Source organism: Diadema antillarum, unplaced genomic scaffold, assembly GCF_040938485.1.
Source record: "Diadema antillarum isolate AM-2024a unplaced genomic scaffold, OU_Dant_1.0 seq00000166_RagTag, whole genome shotgun sequence".
Lineage (NCBI taxonomy): Eukaryota > Metazoa > Echinodermata > Echinoidea > Diadematoida > Diadematidae > Diadema > Diadema antillarum.
Window position 1 is genome coordinate 159,051 of NW_027271236.1, and position 14,887 is coordinate 173,937.

A 14,887-nucleotide genomic window follows, 5' to 3' on the forward strand; every position below is an offset into this window, starting at 1 on the left:
ACGTCGAGGGGGGGGGCCTCGGAGTTGACAACTTTGGTCTCACGAAACTCTGGAACAATCATTCGTCAAATTCCACCATAGCTGGTTTCAAGAGTTTATAGTCATAATATCCCCAGATTAACTGACATTCATAGACAAGAGTGACATTGAGTGATGATGAAGAAAATTCCCAATGTTTTGATTCTCCAATTTTCAAGCAGGAGCTTCATTTTGAGAATACAGTCAAACACTTGAATGAGTCGCAAAAAGTTCCGATGTGCTATAATCGCAAATTGCCCATTGTTTCTTGAAGATAATCAAATTTGTAGAAATGACAGATTTTGTACTCATTGCAGTGAGGATATTATTGATGATGAATTTCATTACATTTTCAGTGTTTCAGACAATCTGTTCTAATTTCACCATGTTTTGTGTTATATTGTTATGACACATTTTAATTACCGATTCTGTAGTTAGTAATTACATGTATATGCTTTTCCATATTCAGGCTGTGTCGTCTTTGTAACATAGTAAATTCAAATTTGCTAATTGTCTTGATTCTCACTAATATTCCCCTAATTAATCCTCTCCATTTCTCCTCTTACTTTTATCTCTGATTCATATTTCCTTCCTTTCCTGTTAACTTATTGTTGGACAATATATATATATATATATTTATATATATATATATATGAAGAGTTTGTTCGCAAAAACCGATTAGTCAATTTTTGAAGATTTTCAAGTACGGTCTCTGTCATAAAGTACAAAATAATACCTTTTAAATGATATATTGGTCACTACATATAAAGGTACATTTTTGAAGTTATGGTCAAAAGAAGCAGAAATTTTCTTATCATTCTCTTTATTTTTCTTGACCTTTAATCGCAAATATCTCCATTTGACAAATATGGACTTATCGGTTTTTGCAAACAAACTCTTCATATATATATAATTTATATACATATATATATATATATATATATATATATATATATATATATATATATCATACTATTATATTTAATGCATTCCTCTATTGTGACATTATTATTGCTATATATATATATATACATATATATATATATATATATATAATTTATATATATATATTTATATCATATCATATATAATAAATGATTATATCTACAATATATATATTTAAGATAAAAAACAAAACTGGAACAATAGTTCATGCTGTATTCACCAACTGTTTATTTCTGCACACAAATTTTTGAGCGACTCTCTCTTTCTCAAGTGTCTTGAGAAAGAGCGAGTCGCTCAAAAATCTACGTGCGGAAATAAACCATTTGTGAATACAGCGTGAACTTTGTTCCAGTTTTGTTTTTTATCTTAAATATATATTGTATATATATATCATATATCATTTATTATATATATATTTTCTTTGCCAACACACGGACAACCTACTCAATATATATATATATATATATATATATATATATATATGAAGAAATAAAGTGGTACTGCATTTTTTTTTTGCCAATAAAAAATGAGTTTATTTGACTAAAATTTTCAGCCGCCTCTGCGAATTGTCATTGTTGACTCTGGTCGAGGAAGACGAATGTATTTGTAGAAAATTTGGTGTGGATTAGTACATGGCACTGTTGGACTGAAATGTATTACTGCGCTACTTCGTCATCTTATTATATATATATATATATATATATATATATATATATACATCCGTTTGGCACCAAAACACAGGTACGCCTATATATATATATATATATATATATATATATATATGCATATGTATTTATATCCATATATCTGCACACCTTTGACATTTTTCTTTCTTTTTTTTTACTGCTTTAATGTTAATTTGTATACTTTGCTTGTTACAATAATTTTATTTGCAGGCCTAATCAATTTTATTTATCTTTATCACTCTTCTCTCCTCCCCTTCATTTCTCCTCTCTCTCTCTTCATATGCATTTCTGTCTTTTTTCTGTTCACTGTATCATAATTATAAGTGTATTTTTGTATAATTATTTCCCCTTTTTTTATTATATTTCTCTCTCATGTTTGCCTTTATTGTGTCTATTTTGTACATTTTGTACACAGCAAGCCGTAACTCTGTTTGTATCACTATAGTATTTAATTGCTTATATAACATATGCATCAAAGTATGTATACAGTGTATTTGACTCCGATACTCAGAATGTGAAGTTGAGTAGGCTTTCAAACTTTCAAAACTTTCGATGGAGCAGACCTCGTGTTTCTCAGCAGTCTTTTTGCACACGACACCATACTTTCAAATCACGTCCGCGTCCTCATATAAACTAGACGACGCATAGCCTCCTTACTGTCACGTACGCCCCGGATCGACGGAAGTATGGGGACAATGGAAACGCACACCACGCACTAACTGCGTGATCTAGCTGCCTCGCGCATGTGCAGGACACCATTTTAAGCCTAAATAGCGTCGTCTTCTTGGATCCTCTCAGCGTTTGCGTTGCAGTGATCTCGTATTTCGAAGCTCGCTTATGCGTACGCCGTCTGAGTTTTGTCGACGGTTTTTAGCCAGTCTAGCGTCCGTTCATTAACATGACGCAGAGCTAGCTTAGCACCGAATAAACTCTCTTTCCTTGGATCTTGTTTAGGTTGATTGCGTACAATACTTTACAGGTTACATCTTATATCTTGTCAACATGGAGGAGGGATCCGCGAACACACACTTGGTAAGTCAAAAAAATATTGTTGTTGCGCGAGCCCAACGTCCTTCCGTGTAAATCGACCGACAGTGTAATCGTGTAAAACGTTAACGTTAGATTCTGTTTTAGATTGCACACCATCCATGGTCCACACGATCCTACAATTCTCTTCCGTAATTTGTCTATACCATAAATCAGTAATGTAAGGATGAAGTATATTTAATGATTTCGTAGAATTCCGAAACCAATTACGAATGAGAATTAAATAATTCTGCATTAATAGTACACCGATCTGAGGCTGTGTTGGCGTGGATTCCATAGCGCCAGTGCGCTAGCGCGACGTACGAGACCGGATATAACCGTACGTACATGTATATTGGGCGTGTGGTAGCGACGCGCGATGCAAATGCACCGATAGCGATATATTCATGAAATCATGATCGATTACCATAGTTTGTAAAACAGCCGCTTCTTCTTCTTTTTTTCCCCACTTCTTCAGACCTGTCGCAAATAAACTAAGTTGTCAGTTGATGGCGCTGTTCGCGCAAAGGACTATGGGACTGAAAAGGGGGAAGGAAGCCACACATACGTCTTGATATTATTTATGTAGTGACTGATGGCCTAAGTAATTCTCAGGACCGGTAGGCCTATCACGCTTTTAATATCTTTTTATTTATTTTTATGCCGCGCCAACGAAGTGGCCGGAGTCATTATGTTTTCGGGTCGTACGTCCGTACGTCCGTCCGTCCCTTTTTGTTTTTGTCAATATTTCAAGAACCGTGTGGTGGTTTTACATCAAACTTGGTATGAGGGTATATCCTGGGGGATGATTCTTTGTTTGGATTTTAGGGTCATGGGGTCTAAGGTCAAAGGTCACAGGTTATTTTGTGAAAAAAAGTTGAAAATTCATGTTTTTCACCATATCTCGCAAATGGTTCAAAGTAACTTCATGGAACTTAGTATATATGCTTGTTCCAATGGGCAGTGATTATTTAGGAAGTTGGGGGTCATGGTTCAAAGGTCAGGGTGGTCAAAGGTCAACGTCAACTCCTCAAAATATCACTACTTTCCTTATATTTATGCAATGCCTGAAGGTTTTTTTTTTTTTTTTTTTTTTTTTTTTAGCTTGATGTGTACATGTATTACCCAATATATATTCTATGGGAAGTTTCTTGCCAAAAGGTCAAAGGTCAAAAGGTCAAGTGAAAGTGCTGAATTGCACTTTTTCCTCCATATCTCAAAAGTAACTCAAGGTACCATCATGAAACTTACATATTTAATGCATGTTCAACCTAACAGTGATGCTCTTTGGAACTGTGAGGTCAAAGGTCAAAGGCCACGTTTAGATAATGCTATTTTCCCATTTGATACTGAAAATACTTTTTCTCAATACCTTGAAAATTACTCAATGCATAAACTCTTATAACAGGGTCAAAAGTCAAGTAAAAATCATCAGTTCCCAAATACCCGCACTCTGACATTTTAATCATTCATCCAATTGAACCTAGTTCTAGGAAAGTGAACATTCAGCACTTTTGTGTCAAACCTGTCATTTTAATATTTTGCCAATTTTGTGAAACTGTCATCACACATTGTCAAGACATTGTACTATAGACCCATTAGGAGAACCATGCATTATGGCAGAGGCATATCAGTCGCCGTAGCGATATATCTACAAGTAGTTTCTAATTTGTTAAATTGGTTTTTTTTTTTGATAGGCCTACTTGTCAAGTATTTTGACCTAGCTACATAGTTCATGTTAAAGGACAAGTTCACCTTCATAAACATAAGGATTGAGAAAATGCAACAATATTAGTAGAACACATCAGTGAAAGTTTGAGGAAAATTGGACAATCGATGCAAAAGTTATGAATTTTTAAAATTTTTGTGTTGGAACCGCTGGATGAGGAGACTACTACAGCTTGTGAGTCATATGCGTACAACAGTATAAAGAAAATGTGAAGAAAATTCAACATATTTTCACTTTTTGCGCATAATAAAAGAGCACTTGACTTGCCTCTTTCTAAAGGCAGGGGGAATAATATTACCCATAACATTTGTCGGTAACGAGTCGGGGGAATGTGTACTTTTTTCAAAAGATGAAGTTTTGTGAAATTCTCTTTATATTTTCCTTATATTGTTGTACGCATGTGACATCTAAGTTATTCACACACTGCAGTAGTCTTCTCATCCAGCGGTTACTGCACAAAAACTTCAAAAATTCATAACTTTTGAATGGATTGTCCGATTTTCCTCAAACTTTCAATGATGTGTTCTACTAATATTGCTACATTCTCTCAATCCTTATGTTTATGAAGGTGAACTTGTCCTTTAAAGGATAAGTTCACCTTCACAGACATGTGGATTGAGTGAATGTAACAATAATAGTAGAACACATCAGTGAAAGTTTTGGGAAAATCTGATAATCCGTTCAAAAGTTATAAATTTTTGAAATATCTGCGCAATCACTGCTGGATGGGAAGACTACTACAGTGTGTGATGTCACATGCATACATGTACAACAGTATAAGGAAAATAAAAAGAATTTCACAAAATTTTACTTTCTGAATAAAGTGCACATTTCTTAGACGTTCTTAGATGTCCGACAAGCTTTGCTTTTTAGTGGATCACTATTTTCTATAATTGAATTTATTTTCCGCTCGCCCACGAAGAATTTATACAGTGTTTTTCCTAAATATTGTACATGTTATATGTTGTTCTATAATTTGTCTCGTATATATATTACATGAATCTTTTGCAAACGTTTGAACCTTATTTCAACACATGTATACTTTGTACTATGTTTTTTTATTTTCGATGATTGGAAATAAACTATGATTGAATGATTGGATTGAATGATTGATAGACTTGGAACTGATGTATGTTAAGGATAATAATATTCCTCTTGCCTTCTGAAAGATAGAGGTCGAGTGTTCTTTTGTTATGAGAGAAAAGTGAAAATAAGTTGAATTTCTTTATACTTTCTTTATACCGTTGTACTCATGTGACATCACAAGCTATAGTAGTCTTCTCATCCAGCCGTGACTAAGCAGAAACTTTAACAATTCATAACTTTGGAACGGATTGTCCGATTTTCTTCAAACTCTCACTGATGTGTTCTACTAATATTGCTGCGCATCCCGTCAACCCACATGTCTATGATGGTGAACTTGTCCTTTAATGTTAGTAGACTAGAACACCGAGGGTAGTATTCTGAAAATCTTCCTAAGTTTGTAAATTCTTCCAAAGTTTCTTCCTAATAAGTCAGTATTAACGTTGGGCTAAAGTCAGAAACTTAGGAAGTGCCTATGAAAGACAGTATACTATTGGTATTCTGAAATTTTTTTAGGCCATCCTTGACCGCCCACGTCCTTATTAGCCAATACGAAATGCCGTATCATATTCATTTAAGGAACCAACCAATGACAATCACATATGACGTAGGGTCAAATACACGTGTGCACGGCATATCTATGTTCCTTTTCTCACGCTCATATCGCGCATCAGAGTACATGTTGTGCGCAGTGATCGTATGCAGAGCTACCAAGTCTCACGCATTGTGAGTGAGACTCAAGCATTTAGAGTCTGTGTCACTCACGATCTCTCGCATGACACCCATTTTTCTCACGCATTGGGAGCTTCTAATTAGCTTAAAGGATTTAAGTGAGAGTTGCAATTGAAGGCATTTTTCCCTTTTGTCTTTCAAAATAAGTAAAAAAATGTCACTGTATAAGTATGCACCAGCTTGCACCATTAAGAGCTAAAAATTGAAAAAGCTCCCTACCGTGGGAGGGCGGACACCCCCCCCACACCCTCCCCTCCCTCAGTCGCTTAGCTCCCTCGCTCATGCACATGCGTGTGCGCCCAGATGCTGAGTCATGAAAATCTCACTCATAAAATTTTTTTGAACTTCGCATCTATGCGAATGACATTCGCGCACCTATCATGATGTTTGCAGCTTGCTATTCTTAACAACGTACTTAGCACAGGGGTGGAGCTTTCCTAAATATCTTCCTAAAATTCTTTCGTAAGTGCATTCTAGAATACCTAGTCTACCGAAGTCATAAATTTGTGTACTCCCGCTCCCTTCCCAAGTTCTTCTACAATTTTTGTAAGTCTAGGGAAACTTATTAGGAAGATTTTCAGAATACCATGCACTTAGGAAAAAATCCTGACTTTGGAAGAAATTTCTTCCTAACTGTTAGGAAGGATTTCAGAATACTACCCTACATTTGTAGACCTCTCTCGGCAACACAACATGTTGTTTGTTTCATGATTGCGCATAATCACAACTTAAAAGGTTATATAATATACATGTACTGTTTACAGCTTTTACATAACCAAACTCAAGCAGTTGTAACTTTTAAAGGGAACGCAAACCCAAAGAGCAATTTGGATTGAGTGAAAGCAGCAGCATTATTAGTAGAACACAGTGAAAGTTTGAGGAAAATCGGACAATCGATGCAAAAGTTATGAATTTTTAGAGTTTTGGTGTTGGAACCGCTGGATGAGGAGACTACTAGAGGTTATGATGTATGAGTGGACAACAATACAAAGAAAATATAAAGGAAATTCAACAAATATTCACTTTTCTATCATTATGAAAGAGCACTTGACTAACCGCTTTCAGAAAGCAAGGGGAATAATTACTCTTAACATATGTCAGTATCAAGTTGATGGAATTTGTGATTTTCATGATAAATGAATTTTTGTGGAATTTTCTTTATATTGTTGTCCACTCATATGTCATAACCTCTAGTAGTCTCCTCATCCGGCGTTTCCAACACCAAAATTTTAAAAGTCCATAACTTTTGCATCGATTGTCCGATTTTCTTCAAACTTTCACTGATGTGTATACTAATGTTGCTGCTTTCACTCAATCCACATTACTCTTTGGGTTTGTCTTCCCTTCAAGGGACAGCTAGGCGACCTACCACTAAAAATACCACATTTGCGGCAGCCTTTGCACAGCTAACAGGATCAATGCCTACACGTAGATTTGCAATAGGGGCCATTTCATTCATTGATGAAAAGGCCCAATCAGTGTCAAGGTAATATCTTCTCGCACTTTCATTCATCACTCCATTATCTGTTGATAATATTTTTCTGTTCTTTTTCACTTAATTCTCTCTGCCCTTCACTCCTCTCACACTTCCATTTTCTATTCAGTAATACTCTCCCTTTATCATTCTTGTGTTTCTATTTTTTGTTGTTGCACAAATAATGCAGTATGTAGTGGAGATTTTTTTTTTTTTTACTTTTTGGTCCATAATGTAATGAGAGTGAATTGCTGTCAAGCGTCAAAAGGAAGTCAGAAATCAGATCCATAATATCAATTTTTAATTTAAAATTCTGTATTTATAATGTTTTTATACATATAAAGGGCCTATACAACATGTACATAATACAATCTTTCTTCCTTTTTTTTAAAAATAGTTTGTACACAGTGCACCTGTACATTTGTATGTAAGCCTACATGTATGGTAAAAGGGAACCCAAACCCAAAGAGCAATGTGGATTGAGTGATAGTAGCGGCAATAAGTCCAACAACTCAGTGAAAGTTTGAGGAAAATCTGACAATTGGTGCAAAAGTTATGAGTTGGTGTTGGAACTGCTGGAGAATGAGACTACTAGAGGTTATGATGTATGATGGACAACATAGACATGCAGAAAATAAGAAAGAAAATTCCACTAAATTCCCTTTTCTGGCATAATGAAATCTTGATTGAGCGCTTGACTAACCGCTTTCAGAATAATTGCTACCTTTAACATGTCAGTATCACTTAGTAGATGGAATGTGTAATTACACGTATCATGAAAAATGAATTGATGTGGAATTCCCTTTATATCTACCTGGGGGTGGGGGTGGACTTTCACGCTATAATTCTGTAAAAAGAAACAACAAAAGTATTTAAAAAAAGAGAAAGAAATAGACCTACATAAGAAATTCTGATAACAATGCATATATATGCATATACATGTACATATGTATAAGAATTGAAATTACTTTTTGAAGTGTGCATATGATAATTAATCTGCAATTGTTGAAAATAATGCAGATTAAACTAAAAAAGTAGACTTTCAATACTCTTCCCTCAGACTTCAAGGACAAGTTCACCTTCATTGACATGTGGGTTGGGTGAATGCACCACTATTAATAGAACACATCAGTGAAAGTTTGTGGAAAATCCGACAATCTGTTCAGCAGTTATAAATTTTTATGTGTCTGCACAATCACTGCTGTATGAGAAGACTACTACAGGGTATGATGTCAGATGCATACAATATAAGGAAAATATTGTACACATGTGACATCACAAGCTACATGTACTAGTCTTTTTTATCCGGCCGTGACTGAGCAGAAACTTAAAAAAAAAATCATAACTTTCGAATGGATTGTCTGATTTTCCTCAAACTCTCACGGATGTGTTCTACTAATATTGCTGCATTCACTTAACCCACATGTCTGTGAATGTGAACTTGTCCTTTAAATAGAATCTTTGGCTCAATTTGCATGATTAAATAAGATTAGAAATTTATTATTAAAAGAAATCAAGGCCCCCTCTGGTTTTAGCTTATGGCCAACAAGCCCAATGTGATTATAGGGTTAAGGGGATACAGTACGCGTATCTCACTGAGTGATGAATGTTTATGTAGCAAATTCTGGAGAATTTTTGGTTTCGTGAGTCAAATTTGGAAACAGTTTTCATTGCATTTTTTCTTTTTTTTTAGAAATGTAGAACATTTATGAACATTTCAACTGTCATCATGAGCATTGATCAGCCATATATTTTGTTATTTATTGCTTGCTCAGATAAGTCAATGGCAAAATGCGTGCAAAAATAGCAATGTGTTGGATATAGAGGTACTGTATGCTGTAGCGTAAACATGCTATTCTGAAAAGAGTTAATTTGGACACTTAAAAAAGTTCTGTGCTCAGGCGAGGTGCTCCATCACTGTAAAAGACGATATATCGGCGGCAAGAAAATTTTGCAAATTGGAGCCGATGATCTGTCTCCCGCCAATTGCCACTGGCGTCCGATGCATATTGTGTAAGCAAGAACTTTTGCGTGCAATTGAAATTGAAATTGAATTTCGTTGAAATTGAAATGCACGTGAACATTCCTCGTTTTACATTTAAAAACTGGAAGGTGATGACCAACACAAAAGGCACAATTGTCATCATGTGTATATGAGTGGAAATTAGCTGCTTTGCAGAAATCTGTGCTCTTTGAGTGCGTTTTTCTACTTATTTCTTTGTCTACATCAGGTAGAAGAAAAGAGCAACAGTCCCAGAAGTGAGACAGAGGTCGAGACAGAGACTGAAGGTACTACCAGTAGCTTTATAATAACCAAGAAGAGGGTGCTGACTCGGTAAGGAAATACTGTAAATCAACCTGCAGTTTATGATCGATTTATCTCTGGTGTATGCTCCCATTATATAATCACTCCATCAGTATTTACATTTTGAACTCGTTTTGAACTTGATTCTACATACTGTACATATATGTGCTCTTATGCTTTTGTATGCTATTTTTTCACTCAGTTCTTATTCTTTGAGTTCTTGTTTTTCCTTTTTCTTTTTCTCCTCTTTTTTTTATTTCTTCTTCCCTTTGTACCTTCATAGTTCAGCTTTCATAGTTTCGTCACTATTACTTTGTGTCCTATTTCCATTGACTGCATACATGTAGCAAATTTATTTGTATTTTTCCCTGGAACCTGCATTTACAAGCTTTGTTTGTGTGGTTCCTTCATATTTCACAAGTTGAAATAGAGAATTGTCTTATGTAGGGCCTACATTATGTATGCTGACACACTTTCTATCACATAATAAAAGAACACTCAACTAGTTTCTCTCCTTTAGAAGTCAGGGAGAATAATTTTACCCCTAACATACATCAGTAACAAGTCAAGGAAATTTGCACTTTATTGAAAAAGTCAAGTTTTGTGAAATTCTCTTTTTGTTTTCCTTATATCGTTGTACGCATGTGACATCATACACTGTAGTAGTCTTCTCCTCCAGCAGTGATTGCACAGATATTTAAAAAATTCATAACTTTTGAACAGATTGTCAGATTTTCCCAAAACTTTCACTGATGTGTTCTACTAACATTGTTGCCTTCACTCAATCCACATGTTATAAGTACATATGAAAGTGAACTTTTCCTTTTTAATGGTCAAGTCCTTTACATTGTATATGGAGGCAGATATAAGATGTCCTATAACTAGTGAACAATGTGTTTACGCTGAGGTCAAACAAATCACAGAACCTGTTGGCTACATGTCCAATAGAAACCAATAACCCTTTTGTTTTTCATCTTCATATCATGTCATATCATATTTACATATTGCATGTCATACTGTGAAAGTGGAAATTTTTGGCGGTGTTGAAGTTTTCGCGTATTTTGCGCAATTCAAAGCTAGCCCAAAATAACAGCACACAAATATTTTTGCTTGCTGCATGTTTCAGTGGTTCGGGGGAATAGCTGATATCTTGATTCTGCAGAATTATATACAATGTATGTAAAAACATGCAAGAACAAGACTCTTCTTGCCCAGCTGAATGCAAAAATTAGTAGCGCAAAAATATCCACTTTTACAGTATACAATGTACGTATTATATCATCAAGCACATAATCATAATAATATATCATATCTTGTTCTGTTATATCATATATCATATTGATCATTTTATCATATCATTATATCTGGATCATATTACAAGGTGGATAGCAAACGGGCTATTGTGGCCGCTTATAGGGGAAATCCAGTCCAAATATACAGAACTGTTAAGTTGATCTGATAAGAAAGAGTTAAGTATTATTAGTTCAATGGTAAATTTTGATCGAAATTGGGTGAAAATAAGGAAGTTATTACACGCTGAAGTTTCGATAATTTTTGAGGAAACAATTCTTGATCGGTCAATATGCAATATGGCAAAGTGACCATGTCATCCACTCACAACTTTTTTTTCACTAGTGTAGTTTGTACATTGTACATTAAATTTCTAGCCTTTCATCGATCCAAACACAATTATGTCTGAGGCTCAAATCCTAAGTGATCACTATTCTGAAGTTATTCAACCAGGAATTACATCATGTTTAAGACTTCAATGTCAGAAACTTTGAATTTTTGTCATTTTTTGTACATAATCAATGGAAAATTGTGAGGTTATGACATGCTCGGCTCACTCATTTGCATAATATCTACTCTACAAAAACTGTCTTGCAGAAGTTAGCAAAACTTCAAAATTTCATAACTTAATTCTAAAGCGTTTTTCATCCAATAGACTGGATTTCCCCTTTAAAAAGCTAAAGCTGGCAAAAGTTTCACCTCAAGATTCAACCATCAATTTTCTACCCTTTTTAGTTCTTAATCCTATACTAATCTAGCTGACCTTATTTTTGGAGGTAATGTTGGCCTGAATTAATGAAAGCTGAAGTTCTTTCAATGACACTAATTCGCTGTTATTCAAAAATATGTGATTTTGTAACTTCATATTAATTTGAAATATACTTATGGAGTAGGGATAAAATTACTTTGAGTGTGGACAAGTGAGCGAAATGGTAGTGTTAACTTGACCGTGTAGACATGTACATGAATGTTACTGAATTATTCTGGTTGTTAAGATCACATAAAGATAGCTTCCATCTTCTTTTCTTTTTTTTAAAACAGAATGACATGGGACGACGAAAAGAATGAAGCGCTCTTGGAGGAGGTTGTATTTGCCCGCCCATTCCAGTTTCGCTCTGGGACAAGAGAGAGGGGCAAAGTGTGGGACAGTGTGGCTGAAAATCTACAAGATCGCCACGACATGAAGGTAGATGGGAGGGCTGTGAGGGATCGTGTGAGATTGCTGATGAAGAAGCAGAGGGAATATAACAGGAGAAAAATTGCGTCTGGTGGAAGCAGTGTAGGGGAAGAGACTCCGGAGGAACAAAGGAACCGGGAGATTCTGGACGAGCTAATGGCAGAGGAAGAGTTCATCGAGTACGGCAAGGAGATGCGCAAAAGAGCCAGCGATACATTTCGAGAAACAAAAAGGTATTACTGCACCCGTTTCATATAGCTGTTCGTAAAGTTACACATGACTTTATGAACAACTGGAATATGAAGGGCCAATATGTGTGCCCATTTTTTTTCTTACGTTTTAACAAAGTATGACTGTACATGTATGTCAATATATTTTCTACATTGAGGCAAAATTACCATTTCAACTAAAAATGTGTGTTAAGATGTAAGAATTGAACCATTATCATCTGCAAAGTTCAACCTCAGCTATTGAAATTATATATGATTAGGAAACCTGCTTGGCTTGCCATACTTAAATCATTTGTAAAGTCATGTGTAACTGTATGCAAAATATAGATGATTACATGAAATATGCATCTGCCCATTTTCTTTGAAACATAACGTTCAGAGATGGAGCTAGCGGCTGTAACTTGATTTAATGTATCCATTGGTTAGGCAAGGACCAAATTTGGGACCAACTTTAACATTTTTTTTTTTTTTTTGAAACTGCATAGCCAAATTGTCCTAATGTAGCGCACTCGTCTGCAGGTATTTTTACCGACGTTATAGAATATTTGGACACCATGCCTCCGTTAGGTAAGCGTCTGCAGGAATGTATGAAAGGTAAATTTGCGATACTCTTGCGAGTGGGAGACCCCCTGGTCTCTTATGAAAGGAGTATCAGTAAGTGCATTGCAGCCTTTGAATCAAGAAAAAAGACTTGCAATTAACAATTATGCGTGGGAAATTTGTACGTAAGTTTAGAGAATTTGCCTTGCCATGGTACCATGATCGTACGTGTAGCACAGTCTAGAAATCAGGAAAAAGCCTCTCAGATCAATATTCTTCTCTGGTTTAAGTAAGCAAATTAGAGAAGATTTGTCACATGATATAAAGTGTGATGTTAACTTGAACATGATGTTTTGCAAGATAAAGACAATTTTTAGTATCACTTTGTTTTGGATTTCCCAGTTTTGTGTGGTTAGCAACATATTACCTTGCATTGGAAAGCAGTATTAGATGGTGATTATTCTGTTTTATGTTTGTGTTGCTGAAATGTGGCGAAGAAGAACAGGAAAGATCTGTTGACGAGTTCATGTTTTCCTTTTTTTCCTTTTCCTCTTCAGATATAGGGAAGGAGAATCCTCAGTGAAGAAGTCTCGACCAAGCACGGCATCAGACACAGGGGAATTTTCGAAGCAGAAGTTGGAAATGAAGTTGAGATATCGAAGAGCGAATGAAGACAGGCGGCGTACGGCGGAACACGAGCAAGATGTGAAATTTGAAATGTTTCTGCAACTGCACCAGGAACTCCAGCAACAGTTGAAACAGCAACATAAGATGATCATGGAGCAGCTCACGCTGCAAAACCAAAAAATTGAGCAGCAAATGCAAACAACTAATTATCTATTGTCACTTTTTAAGAGGAAAATTAAACTACTGTAAATGCAAAAATTTCTGCGCATGAGGTTTGCAAATATTTTTGCTTGCCATATATTTCAGTAGTTGTATGATGACTTCATTCCGTGGAATCAAAAACGTGTGAAACTCTTCTTACTCGGCTGAGTGCGTAAAAATTAGTCTTGCGAAAATATCCACTTTTGCACCTGCTGTGATTTTAAGCTCATGTGAGGCGAAGGCTCATATGAGCTATTGCGATCACTTTTCATCCGGCATCCAGTATCTGTTGTGGGTCGTGCTTAAAGTTTTTACACATCTTCTACTTAGAAACCCCAAGACCAATTTTCACCAAATTGGTAGGAGGCATCCCTAGGGGGATAGGATCCCAATTAGTTCAATGGGCACCATGCCCCACCTGGGGAGCTCCAGGGGGCCCCAACGTTCCCCCAAAATTAAGGAATCTAGAACAATCTTCTTTGAAACCAAAAGTGAAAGCGATATCAAGTTAATATTATGGGTTTGCGCATTGATGACTACAGTTTCAAGTTTCTTCATGGTGGAATCAGGGGTGCCCCCCTTGGGACCTGGGGGGGGGGGGGGGTGGTTCTCATATTTTTCATGAAAATTCCTTGATGAATTTTTTTACCAAACTTGGCAGGTAGCATGCCTGGGCTAGTGGGGGTGAGGATCTTAGTTCGTTTAGCTGGGCACCATGCTCTCCTTGGGTGCCCCTCGCTCCCTCCCCCCTAGCTCCCCCCCCCCCCCCCAATTGAAGAATATTTACAAAACTATGGTACAAATTCATCTTCTTGAAAACAACG

The 14,887-nt window shown here is 35.9% G+C and overlaps 1 protein-coding gene across 1 annotated transcript; it reads left to right on the forward strand.

Moving 5' to 3' along the window:
* The first annotated feature begins 2,478 nt into the window (after positions 1–2,478).
* On the forward strand, positions 2,479–14,426 carry LOC139728114 (uncharacterized). The gene is made up of 4 exons (XM_071639073.1): positions 2,479–2,681; positions 9,925–10,028; positions 12,330–12,698; positions 13,793–14,426. The coding sequence occupies exons 1-4, from the start codon at positions 2,652–2,654 to the stop codon at positions 14,109–14,111; spliced, it is 822 nt and encodes a 273-aa protein (XP_071495174.1). The 5' UTR covers positions 2,479–2,651; the 3' UTR covers positions 14,112–14,426.
* Positions 14,427–14,887: the final 461 nt, after the last annotated feature.

Coding starts and splice junctions, on each gene's coding strand:
- LOC139728114 (XM_071639073.1), top strand. CDS start 2,652: ATGGAGGAGGGATCCGCGAACACACACTTG. Junction 2,682..9,924: donor GATCCGCGAACACACACTTG/GTAAGTCAAAAA, acceptor TGTCTACATCAG/GTAGAAGAAAAGAGCAACAG. Junction 12,699..13,792: donor ACATTTCGAGAAACAAAAAG/GTATTACTGCAC, acceptor TTTCCTCTTCAG/ATATAGGGAAGGAGAATCCT.